Here is a 14,792-nt window from a genome sequence, read left to right on the forward strand (position 1 = left end):
TTAATGTCAGAGGCAGAATAAGGGATTCAAATTAGGTTTCCTATAATTTCAGAACCGACTTTTTTCTTGTTTACTTACTGTTTCTAAAGCTTTATCTTATAATTTTCTCATATAGATTAAAATCTCTCACATTTTCAGACTATTAACAGCACATTTTAGAATGAGATTCCAGGCATTTCCCTCTTTTCCCATTACTTATATACCACATCACTATTTCAATTTGCTTAATACTTTGAATAAAGGAATTACAGTTGATTGACATCAGGCTTAAGTTTAAATATACACTGATCCCAATGTTACTTAAGCCTTCTTTTTAACTAAAATAAAATTTCCATTTAAATCACATTCAGTGCAAGAAATAACTTTCTTTGAATCCTGACATTAAATGTTAAACTTTGCTTCAATGCCTGTTTTGAACTAATTCAGAGCTTAGCTCAGCTGGGCTGGATGACCTCCAGAGGTCACTGCCATCCTCAGCCACTCTGCAGTGAAAGTCTGTCCAGAAATATCTGTGGACTCCAGCGATAGCTCCCCTCCCACTTCACTGCTGAAGCCGTGGGTATACCCAGCTGCTTGCTGAGGTGCAAACCACTCTGCTGGCTCAGCTAACCCAGTTGCCTCGTGTCACCTGTATTTTAAAACTTCTAAGAATTAAAAAAAAAAAAAAAAAAAAAAATTGCTTACTGCTATATCAGGATCCAAAGAGAACAGGTTTAGTCGCTCTGTATTTCGAGAGGCTTTCACTGTTTCTTCTGTTTCTGTGATGTACTGTGGTGACAGATAATAAATTAGTTTTCTGCTCGAGAACAGAAATCCATAGAGTTGTTAGACTTCTAAATGAGTGATCAATGTTTAACTCATAACATTTACCACTTCTGCAGCAGTTATCCCCAGGCACCTCCAAGCACTCTTTGCTTGTGAAGAAGGGATTTTCAGGCCATGACATACTTCTAAGGAATCTCAAAATAGATCAATTAAGTAATTGAAGTTTTTGTGTGTTCACATATGCTATCCATTGAGGAAGATGTCAGATCTCTGCACCAAAATTAGTTTAGAGATTCCCGAGCTGAGGGAAATAAACCCTTAACGAAACAGCCCCACAGAAAAACACCTGTGCCAGAGGAGAGCAGAAAGGGGAGCAGCAAATGGCACTCAGCCTCACAGGCTGAGCAGACACACAGACTGCAGTGTCACCCACAGGGAAGGGTGAGTCCTCTCCCACCCACCCTCTGCCACAGGGAGGATCAGACACACCCATTTCCTTTCTGACAGACACATGCTTTACTTAATAGCAAGCTCTGTGACAAAACCTACTTCACCTTCTGAAGCCATCTGGTGCTTTCCTACTCTACCTTCTAAAAGTCTATCCTTACGTCTAACTGCATAAACCTTGTTCCTCACTAGTTAAGCTCATATATCCAATATGGAAAGTAAACTCTACACATTCCCTTCCCCTTAAAGATCCTGTGGGATATTTCAATTGCTCAGTTCCTTCAGTCTTTCTTTGCACTTTGTTTTTCTCTAACTTCTAAAAAAATTTTTTTAATCTCTGAAATATTAAAAAGAGTGTCCATCTTTTCTGGTTGACTGAGTACAACCCTTAGCTGACATAGCACAGGATATTCTCTTGTTCAGATCCCATTCAGCGTTTCCTGTCTCCCACAACATCATGATGTTGCCAGTACACATTAAGTATCAAGCAGCAGCAGCCCAGCAAGACCAAGAGCACTAAGTTCAGTTCCTAACACGCACTGCCCATGGCCTGACCTGCAGAAGCAGGTCCTGCTGTGGCTCTGGTAGACTGGTTTAGATAGAGATGGGACCAGGATGTTTATCTGCCATGGGCCAGGGAAAGGTCACAGAACATTGATGCAGCCAGGCCTGTGGAGCCAGTGTGGGGGAACAGGAATTATCCATATAAAGGGCAAAAACAGCATCACAAAACAAGCTTACCATCTCCTATAGCCTTGCAGGCATCAGTGGTCTTTGAGATATCTGCAAGATACCTCTGAGATATCTGCATCAACTAAACCATTAGAAAGCATCTATCCACAGACAAGATGATCTGACACTTTTGCTGCCCTTAATACATAAACACAGACAAATTCTCTTTGGTTGGCTCTTCTGTTTTCATTTTGTTTTATTTTTATTTTATGGTGTTTTGATTTTTTTTGCCTTTTTGGCATTCTAGGTGACCACTTCACATATATGAATATGACCTACAGTAAAATTCTGTCCTCAACTGCATAGACAGCTTTCAGTTCAAATCTGTGTAACATCCTCAAACAGCATTTGGCTCTGTAGACACACAGCATCTACAGCAGCTCACTGGCAGAAGGCTACAAACAGATTCATTTAAATGAAAGCAGTGAAGCATTTCCAATCTAGCTTTTCATTAAAAAGCTTCTTAGCACCATATACAATTATCTCATCCACATGAAGCAGTTTATGAGCTCCAGAGGACAAAATGCCTCCCTTGGTAGCACATGTATCTTTCAATGAAGTTACAGGAGGCAATGAGCAGTTCAGGGCTCACTTCCCTGCCAGTCACACAGGAGATCTTGGCTCTCCAAGGGCCAAATTCTACTGAAATGCAGTTCAGACAAGCAAATATTTCACACCTAACTGAGGCGACCTGAACCTTACTGACTTCACAGGTCTGAATCAAAATACTCAGTGGAGCACCTACTCTTTGCGTCTGGTGGAGATTTTCTCACTTAAACAAAAGGATGGGTTGTTCAGAAAGAAGATAATTCCTGCCACATGTTGTGTCTCTAACAATTGTAATAGACTGTGCTATATTTTTCAACCTTTCAGAATATTAATGATCAGCTATTGGCAGGCATTTTTCACCTAGGACATTCTTTCCACTAGACATGTAAAGAAAAATGTAACATGCATTACTTTTGCAAAGTCTGGGTGCAAGGTGTTCTCTGAAGAATCTGCCTCTTCTTGAGAGCAATCATAGTTCACCGAAACTTCTGCAGGGTCTTGAAGAGAAGAAAAAAACCCACAAAGTGGTTTTATTATTCTTGCTATTACCACCAGGTTTAAAAGATAAAACCCCACATTTCCATGTTATTTCTTTTTATTCCCTTCAGACTTGTCATCTCTCCAAATGGAAGTGATGCTCATGTTAACCTCTGTCCTCCTCAACCTCATCTCTCACTGCTGCTCACTGTATCTCAGTCTATATTTAGGCTTCCAAACAACAGGCCTGACTGCTCAGTGAAGCATCCCACACATTTGCCCAAGACAAATATTCACACCCACGACAAAGACACCTTCTTGTCTCAGTCCCCTCTGATGCAACACCAAGGGTTTATGTCAACCGAAGATTTTGGATTCCCAGTAAAGGGAGCCTGAGCGAGGCAGGCAGGACCTGGGCCACTCTTTGGGATGCAGGCTGGACTCCCTGAGCTGCAAACCCATGAATCCAGAGAGCAGCACTGAACATAAGCCCTGTGCTTGACTCAGCTCACCAGGCAGTGCTCTGTTCTCACGGGGTAATTCAGCCCCATGTGCAAAAAGTTCACATGCTTTACAGCCACTTAGGGCTCTTCTTGCCAAGAAAGCCTCATGTCTTTTGACAAGTCAGCTCTATAGCACATTCCTGTTGCTTGTTATCAACTTTTTTACCAGTAGACTTCTGTTTTCTTTTATCCCGTGTTTTTGACCTTTTATGCACACTTTTCTTCCTGTTTCATTAATATCCTTTATGGGTGGGATTTTCAAAAGTACTCCTCTGATCCTGAAGTGCAAATCTCTTGTGTCTCCAAGTTCTAAAAACATCCTTGCCTATATGAAGAGTATCCTGTCCTTCCAAAATTAGAACTTAATATAAACATCAGGCTAAAGAGTTCATTAGCTCCGAACATCCCTAAGATTCAGATGCATGTGAATTCAAAGCTTTGACTCAGCTCAGAGCACATGCATTTTACATCTGTATTAAGGTTTCAAGTGTTTTCAGCCTTAGAATTTCAGCTGGAGTTCATCCAAACTGTATGTGGATTTATTATGTGGAGGAATGAGTTACTGCCACATGAAGACTGCAGTATAACAGAGCATCCAATTCTTTCTTCCACAGTGAGAGAGCATAATATGCAAGCTCAAAAAAGCAAGAAGTAAAAGTCAATAAGCTTTCAGAGAAAGAGCCATATACCACAGCTGTTTCTTTTTAATTATTAGCTCCAGATTTTTAAAGAAAGCAAAATGTTGGGAAAAGTACTGATCAAACCACTCACCAACACAAAACTTTTTTAAACCTTCAGAGTTCCAGGACAGTAAAACACAAAGTACCAGCAAGATCACTGACAGAGAGGACTAAATTTAAAAAAGAGCTGCATATGCAAAGTGGAGCCACGTTGCTCCTGCTGACTTTGTGGGAACAGTTTTACCTCCCCTCCAGCCATTTGAAAATGATCTGAGGAGAGTTAGCTGACACTGTGCAGGGATTGCCAGGACTGGTGCTGCTTCCTTAAAAATCAATAGGTACAGAATCCATTACAGACTCAGGCAGTTAGAATGATTAAATACTGAGATGAAGGTTCCACTTTTTTCACTTGTTTAAAAACCCCCCAGCAATACAAGAGATTTTTTACTCTTACCAAGTCTCAGATCAGTGAGATCTGCACTCTTCCTCTCCTGAATGGTTCCCTCTGGATTTATTTGCAGGATTTTGTTGAGCGTAAAAATCCAGTCATCCATATCCTGCTCATTTTCAGCTGCCAGCACAAAGTATGTGAGGTCATTCATTTTCAATTCAAAGGCATGTTTCCTAAGCCTGTTATTCTGTTGGAACAAAAGGAAAATAAAAATAAACACTAGCGCTAATACAAAAAGGTACTGAAAAAGGCATCCATAAGATGGACTTGTATATGGCCACTCCTTAAAAATTACATTTAAGCGAACTTCAGTGGCTTTAAAGAAAATTCAATTAGTATGCTATTAACAAAAATTTCTGTCAATTTGTGCATTTAAGAGATTCTGTGGCCAAACATATGTCCTATATTTAGCCACAGAAGTCTAAGATGGATGATAGTTCAGAGGGGAATACCTCCCATGTGGAACTATAAAAGGCCTCTGGCCACAAAGTGCAGCACTGCTACACGAGTTGGAGTGGTCTGGTGAGAACAAGTATGAAAAACAAGCCTCTTACACTTTACCAGCACATCTGAAAAGATAAATCAAAGTATTGCTAAGTCATATAAATATATAAATATTTGGGAACAAGACTTTCCAGAAGATTGCAACAGGACAAATTCCTGCACACTAACTATTACAATGGGTACTTCCCACATCTAATTTTGTCTTAGAAGGATTTTAAAAACAACTTAGGGGATTTCAACAATTTTTCACAAAAAGCAAAGGTGAGGTGTAGTGCTGGTCAGTCATTGCAATGCTATCCTTTTCAAGCACAAAATAACAAATGCCCAGAATACTGGGAATAGACTGAGTTCTGAGAGCTGTTCTCTGTCATCAGATTTTACCTTGCAGGAGATGATAACTCTATCAACTTCTGTCATAAGAATTAATTAGCTACTGAACCAGCTCAATTGTATTAAACAAAGTGATGGGATCTAACATAATGGGCTTAATTTCTCAAATTTACCCTATTAGTGAGACACATATCTCTTAGTTTTAAGGAAGCAGTTGCATCAATATTCTCTACTCCTTGCTTATATCTGAGAGAACAGTAATGCATTCTATCACCTACTGTTTCACTGAACTTTTAAAGTTGACTGATGATGGACATCAGTGCCACCACTTTGATTTCAATATTCCAGAAGACTGCCATCACTTTGTTGACAGATTTAACCTTGCAGTGATGCTGACAAATGAAAAAAAACCCCAAAAAACATCCACCCCATAAATGGTCATTTCACTCCATTTTTTCCTCCTTAACAGTCTCAAATAACATCACAGCGGTCTCCTGAAGTTCTGCATAATGTAAATATTTTTCTGCACAGTTCTATATGAACAAGTTATTTAAGAGGTTTCTAATCCAGATGGTGAGATGATAGTGACACTTTAAGAGGAACAGAGGCAAAATCTGATACTGATTAGCAGAGGAGGATGAGAGCCCAGGACACTGAGAAGCAAGTTCCATGAACATTTTCTTCCAGCAGCAGAGATGATTTAGAAGATTCCTACCCAATCTGTTGCTAATCACTTGCTCCAGTTCTTGTATTACATGTCATGACCCAGATCAGGAATCACTTAAGACTGAACTACTTCTTCTGTAGCTACTTGGGTCAAAAGGGTCAGACAGATCTTGGCTTTTCAAGCTGACTTGGGGTTGTCTGTGTGTATATATGTGCATGTGTGCTATTTTTTAGTTCTGCTACTGGAAATTCTCTTGATAGGATATAATTTTCCTCTCAAGTGCTTTATGGAGGTGAATATTCTTTCAGGGTTATAAATTTTAGTTCATCAAAGGCAGAGTAAGAATAGGCTTGGGTTTTATGGCAATTGGTTCTTGGGTGTCCAGTATTTATCCTGATCCTGATATCACTCCTTTCCTCCAATCATACATTCAAAGTAATGTAAAACAAGGACTAAAACCTGTTACGTATTTATAAAATTATATAAGGGCTTGACCAAGAGCTAGAAGTTGAACAAAACTATGCCAAGAGTCTTAGGTAGTGGCCATTAAAAAGTTTTAAAGCCAGATTATTTGTAAAGTGGATTATGTACACCAGCTTATGTAAAATCTATAAAAAAGAATGCTATGTTTCGATTTTACTTCAGATAAGAAAAAAGCATTTAAAATTAATGGATTTATTTTCTGGTTTATGTATTTTCCCTTATGACATGGCCAAGATCTTTTAATCTGTACTGAAACACAAGATGAATGCATTTATTGTCTATATTATGTACTTCACCTTACAGACATGGCCAAGATCTTTCAATCAGGTACTGAAAGACCATCAGACATTATCTAATACAGCAATATATCTTGCATGCTGAACTTTAAAAACATCAGGCGGGGCAGGAAAACTTCAATATCCACTTTTCCATCTGCCCTTCAGACTTCTGGCAAGCAGATGAGATCTACAGCAAAGTCTTGGTTTCAAATCTAAGGCCAACTATTTTACCTTCCTGATCAGTTAACAGGAAAAAAACCCCGAAGTACCCTTTCTCAGTTTGCTCCTCCATAAACCTCCTTCCATATGGTGTATGGACCTTGACTTCTAATCTTCAACACTTAAAACACTTAATTTCAAGTCCAAAATTTTCTTCCAGAAAGAAATAATACAAGATTCAAAAAAGAGACTATGAATGAGGTATAAATGAAACATCAGGCTGAGTCTAATGCCTGCAGGGTCATTCTTCCAAACTAACAGAATTGTTTTGGAAGCATTTTCTATTTTATCTGGAGATGATTTCTCTGGGATATTTACTATAATTTTGATTTTCTATCTCAATCAAACAGGAGCTCAAAGTCATTCATAGAGATTTAAAGAATTTATAGTGGTATTAAAACATATTCAATCACAATGTACATACCATATTTTTTCACGAAAAATTCAGTTTTACCCAACTCTTTCTCCACATTCTCTGGTCTCCCTGTTTATGGCAACTCTAAGCCTGGTTTTTTTTTCAGCCCCATGATTCCAAGTCCATCACAGACTTTGACAGCTAATGGTACTCACCCTAGTACACCTTTGGCTAAGATTCTAACTTCTTGCTAGTGAAGATAGCTTAAATTTGTGAGTCCCATACTAAATGTTAATCAAAAACTATCACAGAAACTTGTATCTGGGGGTAGGCAAGAGGAGAACCCACCATTCAACCAGTGAGGGACAATCTGGAGGAACACTGTAGGTTTAGAAAGCAGCTGTCAAAGGTTCAGGGGGAGGAGGATTTCAAAGGTTTCTTGAGGTTTTTTTGTCAGAAGTTAGTCAAAAAGGGCAGAAATCTTGCAGTCAAGACATTTCTGCTACCCTGGAGTATCATGAGAAACAACACAGTAGAAAGGGCACCCTCTGGGGTGGCATGAAATATGTACATAACCACACCCCACAGGACTGGACTGGAGCTCTGGCTGAGACCCAGCTGACTCTTGTTACCCTTGCTGCCAGCAGGCAGGAGCAAGCAGCAATTTTTAACCAGGATCTCTCCATAAGAACTTCCTCCATGGCTTCTGCTACACTTCCAAGCTACCTGTGAGGGTCTCTCAAGCCAATGGATTCACACTGGCAAATCTCACTGTCCTACATGCTTATCTCCATCCTCTTCTCTCCCTGCTTGGAAAAGGAAACACCCTTCTGAACAGCACTGGGATAATGGCCATTGCCCTCAGAGCAGGGGACTGTTAACAAATACTTCTTCCCAGGGTGAATCACCGGGAAATGATCATTTTTCTTGCTGCAAATATAAAGGAGAGACATCACAACGAAGAAAATTTCTTGTTTATCAGGGGTCTTCCCTTGTGTTACCTGAAAGGTTTCTTTCAAAGCAATCCTCAAATCAGGCTGCCTAGCACTGTTACCAATCTTTATGGGTTAAGTAGTGAAGTATGGATTAAATAAAAGGCATTTCCTTAGTCAGTGACACATTGGGCTAGATCAATCAATAGTCACATACCATTCAAGGTAACATCTTGTTTAGAATGAAACAAAAGAAAAAAGGGAAATATATTATTAGAATGAGAGGAAAGGAAGAACAAGATGGGAGAAAAAAGCTAAGAACACAGTCTAAAGGTAACAATAAGAAAAAAAGGTTGGTTTAGATATTTCTGGCAAACAAACAAGAAGGTTCTGTCCTACCTGATGCCATTAAGACTCTCTAACGTCTCCAAAAGTGATGACCTTCAAGGAGGCTCAAGATAAAAGATTAATTTCACACTTCCCCAACAGGCAAAGGTGTGTAACCGGAATCTCTTTACCCCACAACAAGCAAGCATGCTCTTAGTAAGCATGAGGTAAAATATAACATCTCAGAAAATAATTTCAGTGAAACCCCTCCCAAACATTTCACAATATTTTTTTCTCATGTTTGCCCTGGACAAAGAGTGTGAGCATAGTCTGCTACCATAATTCAGCTGTGGATTTTTTGTAATTTGTCAGTCTGAGAATCTGCACCAAATTAAAGAGCAAAACCACTGGTGCTTTCATTTTCTGAAACTGCTAATGAGACCATTATTTTGCTAACTAATGTGTCTTTCCACTTGCCTTTTTAAATGCATCCTACACCCAAAACACTACAATGAAATAAACTGGAACTTACCTGTACGACTCCTGTACAAGAATCCAAAAAAATACATCCCTTTGGCTCCTTTGATATTTTTTCATCTTTATAAAAATTCATAATATACGAGTTATCCGACAACTGCGTCAGCTGGAAGTAGCGCTTTTTGAATGACTGAAGTGGGGTGAAAAGAGAAGTATGAAAATTGTTGTACTGCAAATTATTTTCTCTGACAGTTTATTCACAGGGTTTAAATAACAGGTAACTCATGACTGTATTTCAATCTCTATTTTGCAGACAAATGATATACTACTTTATTATCATTTAAAGCAATGTAATCAAAGCTGAGATATAAACAGTTAAGTGACAATGGCAAAAAGTGTGCCTCTGTGGGGAAAATAAATGCAAATGGAATAAAGAAAGAATAATGTTGTTTCCTTACCCGAACAGTGATGCTGTTGTTTACAGTGCTGTTGAAATTCCCTTTATAAAGCCATCCAGACTTGTAAACTCCTGCTGCTAACCCTCCTCCTCCTCCTCCACCACCACCACCTTTAGAAGATGAGTGGGATGTTGTGTCCTGTATGGAAGACAGGGTTAAAATTGCACAGACTTGTTTTTTGAATTCCAAGACAGAAACTATTAATGTGTGAATATCTGCTTGATAACAAATAATCACCCCTTCATTCCTTTTAAAATAAGACATTATTAATAGCCCTCCCATGCATGGGATGACGTGAGACCAAGCTGTTCTACTAATTTCAGAGCTATTTAAAACATCAAATATTTTACAGGAGATAATGAACCTCCACTATCATTCTTTATTTGATATTAAAGCAAGAAATAATTTCCCCAGTAGAAAAAAACCAGCCCACACCGTGACCAGAATACATACTTCATCCTTATCCACATCTTCATGATCGATTTCAAAGGAATGTGATGGCAGTTTCTCTGGTCTACATTCACTTCTGGGAGGGGGGAAAAATATATTTATTTATTAAAAAAAATTATGTACCTGCTATTTCAGGGAGGTAGCCATACTGAGCCCCCCGGCAATGTCAGTACACCTTTTGCTTTGATCCTATTGTCTCCTTTAAGATCACTATACTTTTAAAAATACTTTTGTCCTAAGCCATATGTATCTTTTTTCCCCCCAAGGCATTGAAGCTGTAACAGTTCTATACAAATGATAAAATACCAATTCTGGGTCTCTTCGCTGCTCTTCCACCACAATGGGCAACAAACCCAAAACAATTTCCAAAGAGATATCCCACTAAAGGCTGTCAAAGGAAAGAGACTGAGCTCTTCAGTAGATTTCTTAACTAAGAACATTAGAATTTTAATCTTAAAGCTTCTACATCACTTCATGATTTCAAGGTACTTTTTCTATTCAGTATGATGAGCACAGCCTTCAAGCAATTTTTCAAAACACACAGATGTCTTTTTGATGTGATGCCATTTATGTTCTCCATATATGTATACTCAAACTGTATACTGTATACCCAAACCCACAACCGAATACAAAAAAGCAAACACTTAAGCATTTGCTTAATTTTAAGCACATAAATAACTGTACTTAGGCCCAGAGTACTTCTCATGTTGCAGAATTAAACAGCAGGTAACAGCCAAATACACACAATAAAAGTTCAAGGGTATTTTTAAATGAAAAAAATAAGATTTTTCAGTGCCCTGAGAAATTCCAGTACTGTTTTCAATTTCCTAAAGATTACAAATCTCATCTTGAAAACCTTTAGTTATGATATGAAAGCCTAAAAAAATTTTCATGCTAAAAGCTATTATTTATTAGGGAGACTGATTTCTCCAGAATTTAAAAAAAACCCAAAACTTTGACCCTTTCCATTTTTTATTCATTCATACATAAATTACAGATAAGAAGATCAGAATAATGAGCAATACCTGTCTCTTCTTCGTTTTCCCCATTTCAAAACCAGTGTTCCCATGATGTGCCCATGCTACCACAAATGCACAGAGAACATAAGAGTGTTTCATTCCCTCTTTGGTTTGTTCCAGTTTTGCAGTTTATTTACCTCAAACAACTGATCAGTGTCTTGAATAAAAGGAACATTTACAATCTACTGACATTTATGACATCTGTAAAGCTTTAATAATCAGAATATGTGTGATGGAAAACCATTGCAAATTTTCCAATCCAACCAAGGGCATCTGTTAAAAATCCTTACACAAACACTCCCACCTGAAAGGACTCCAAACCAAAAATCTCAAGCCAAATCCCACCGTTTACAAAAAAGAGGCAGACCTGAAATATCTATGAAAGTGTTCCAGGTTTCCTATAAACAGCAGCAAAAATTTTGCTAACAACTCATTCTGTTCCCAGACAGTCAGCACAGCACACACTAAGCAGCCTGATCTTTTCCCACCCGGCCACTTGCTAAAAAAGCAAGGACACGCTGACACAAAGCATAAAACATGGTGTAAAAGAGGTAGTGAGAGCTCACAGAGCGGAATTTAAAGGGTTAGAAAGAGCTGAGAAAAACCTCTGAGGAGGAACACACTCAGAGAAAAACCAGAGCAACTGGTAAATACTTTGATGCTGTCACGCATGTGGCGCTGAGCTCTGCCCTGGTGCCGCAGCACTACTGCAGTGGACGTGTTGAGTACTCACTGCCTGCCCCGGTGCTCAGCATCACTCAGCAACTGGTTTCCAATCAGAAAGGGTCAGCATGCAGAAAGAGTGACTCAGACAAAAATCTGCTACACCATGCAGCCATTACTTGAGGTGTTGTATGACTGTGTGACCCAGCACAGCATGGGTCACACAGCACATGTGCCTCAAGCACACCCAAGCATGAAGTCCTTCAGCACTGCTGAAAGCTGCTGAGTCCCAATATGCTTGTTTCTACATGGAAAAGCCCACAGGGAAGTTCAGCACACCCTCAGTGAATGGAATTACTTGAGTCGCAGTTAGATCTGGCATTGTAAATGATATTCCTTTCCCACTATGTAAAGTTAAACACTTAACACTCATCCAGTGCTCGCCAATACAATGACTTCCTATAAAAGGATTGATACAAGAATATGTTCAGATTTCTGGAAGTATGACAGCAGGTTTCTTCAAATCAAACAAAAACTGGTAAAAAGTGGGCATCCAGAGCTATCAACAGTGAAATACAGTATAATGATCAGGACATATCAAGCATCCTTATTTTCCTTGAGAAGATTTAGTCTAAAACACCAAATTTTGCAACATGCACACGCAAATGAAGGTTGAAGAGGCTGGAAACAATATGAAATGAGGTGGATTTCAAACCAGATCTGTTAAAGGTATGTTAAGCTCCAAAGCCATGGGAGTTTCCAGCAAACAAAATGCAGACAGCTCCTGCTAAAACTCTGTGTCTGAAATATCAACAAGTGCAGCACCCAAACCTTCCCTAAAAGATACAAGACACAAGATCTCGTGTCAGTATAATCCTCAGTACAATGTATGCGTTAGGAGGGGGGAAAAAGTAAGATGCTAGACACTCTGGGAGCCCTGGAGCATGAACCCATGAAAGCAAATCCCATTAAGCACCACACTAAAATATCCTTTGCAGAAGAGGATGTATGTAATCAGCTAAAACGTACTTTTGTGCATAGTAATGCACCCACATCTGTCCAATGCATATTTCATAAGAGTGAAGACATTTAAGGTTAAATGGAAAATGGCTGCGCTACAACCATTTTTCTTGAGCACTAAATGCATTATTTTTCTAAACCAATCAGCAGGCTGGGTACTTAAGACAGGGTGTGTTTATAATCTCTGATTAGCAAAACTGCTCTTAATGGCTTTTTGTACTACCACGTACGCTGTTCATAAAAATACCCACCTACAAGAGCAAATGCAGGTCTAAAGGAAGGTTTGCAGTGCAAAACCCTCTGAACACAGCATCTAACTGGGTCATATGACTCGTTTTATGAGTTCTATCAGTTCCTGGAGCAATGAAGTTAGTACTACTTTCTATCCTACCCAAACTTTGGGCGCCCATTCCTTCCTGTCTTATGTGCAGGTAAAAACCTTTTTCATCCTGTATTGTAATTTTAATGACTCAAAGTCCAGGAAAGGAGGCAGTAACACAGCTCATTCTGGCCCTTGGTGATTTTGGTAACTACTCTCTAAAACCTTCCTCAGAGGCAGGACACAAACCTTCCAGAAACAAGAGTATGGGTAGAAACTCATACATGTTGGAATGAGCACCAGATTCTTAATTTCTTTCCACTCAAGTCAAAGAACTTGTTCCTCCTCCTTAAGGCACTTTTACAGTGATTTTCATGTTCATGTGCCTCCAAACACAGGAGAGATGCCCCTTACCCTGACACTGGCACACCTCCAGTACCCAGTTCTCCTGTACAATGCAGCTATAAAGCACTGAAATCCTGCTCCACAGGGTAACTAAAAGGAGAAAGAATCCCAGTGAAAGGTGAGTGACATTTATGCATTATTAAGGAAAACGAAAAGCCACCTCTCCTGTATCAACTGTGCTTTGAAAACGCAAATACGCCCGTAAGGATTTGAATCAGCACTAATGGAGTTTGTTGATACCAATGAATTCTGCAGAGTCTTGAACTTTTCTGAAGGACCTTTGCTTCCCCTTTTTAAAAATGCAAGGCACTACAAATACGGTAAAACAAGCACAGTGTAGAAGACAAAGGAAAGAGCAAATATGGACAAAGCTTAGCAAATAACACAAGCCTAAAGGGAAAAAAAATAATAAAAAGGGAACTTATGTGAGTTCTTACTGTGGTAAGTGTCGAAAGTCTTCTGAATAGGATTCATATTTGTAGTTCACAACATGCCAGTGGGAACTGTAGTATTTACAAGCCTAAACAGAAGAAACACAAACAACAACAGAATTACTACAAGGGTTTAGACTCAAGAAAGCTAGAGAACTGATAAAGTTCTGAGGGAGCCCATGTGCTAGAGAAGAAATTCTTTTTTAAAGCTGGGTGCTTAGTTCTCAAAGGAAAGCCAGAGTCATACGTTTCCATATTTTGAAGTACAATTTCCCTTTAAAATCAAATGCACTAAATCACGCAAGATGGAGGAGGGAGCTGATAGCAATTTAACATGCTTTACTGGTTCTCATCTGCTTTCTAAGAAACATCATTAAATTATAGTTACTGCCTCAAAAGACATGATCCAGTTTAAGCCTGACTTCCTCCATGGACATTGATTACACATTTTTCGTTTGCATCCTGTTTCATTACCTAAACCTTCCACTGTAACTACGTTTGCCTTACTCTTTTTACTCCCCCTTGTTGCATCACAAGCTCTCTACTTCTTATTCTGCCCTTAAGGATTGATCTTTAACCTCTTAATAGCATTCAGGAATATATTAATAGGACTATAATTTTTCACCAGTCTCGTTTTCCCTTCCACACTGAATTTGCTTAGTCATGTAATCATGTATTTTTTGCTATCTAAAAATTGTCTTGCTGGTTTTGCATTTGCCTTTGGAAATTGTTCTTAGTACATCAATCTCCCTCAAATAAGGAAGCCAAACCTGAACTAAACAGAAGGGCTTGGCTGTACTGTCAAATAGACCAGAATATCTGAGGAAATTATTTGATGCAGAACTTTTATC

The 14,792-nt window shown here is 39.0% G+C and overlaps 1 protein-coding gene across 5 annotated transcripts in view; it reads right to left on the reverse strand.

Moving 5' to 3' along the window:
* The window catches only part of DOCK10 (dedicator of cytokinesis 10), a 140,659-nt gene that overhangs the window by 60,367 nt on the left and 65,500 nt on the right, over positions 1-14,792 (reverse strand). For all 5 annotated transcript variants that reach the window (XM_066193184.1, XM_066193183.1, XM_066193182.1 and 2 more), the window contains exons 4-10: positions 13,948-14,030; positions 10,088-10,160; positions 9,635-9,772; positions 9,232-9,366; positions 4,608-4,791; positions 2,905-2,990; positions 685-768 (exon numbers count right to left, since the gene is read on the reverse strand). In XM_066193184.1, the coding sequence (XP_066049281.1) occupies positions 685-768; positions 2,905-2,990; positions 4,608-4,791; positions 9,232-9,366; positions 9,635-9,772; positions 10,088-10,160; positions 13,948-14,030 (783 nt within the window). The remainder of the gene's footprint in view (positions 1-684; positions 769-2,904; positions 2,991-4,607; positions 4,792-9,231; positions 9,367-9,634; positions 9,773-10,087; positions 10,161-13,947; positions 14,031-14,792) is intronic.

The sequence above is a fragment of the Chamaea fasciata genome, unplaced genomic scaffold (genome assembly GCF_029207755.1).
Source record: "Chamaea fasciata isolate MVZ Bird 193981 ecotype frontalis unplaced genomic scaffold, bChaFas1.0.hap1 SCAF_11, whole genome shotgun sequence".
Taxonomy (NCBI): Eukaryota; Metazoa; Chordata; class Aves; order Passeriformes; family Sylviidae; genus Chamaea; species Chamaea fasciata.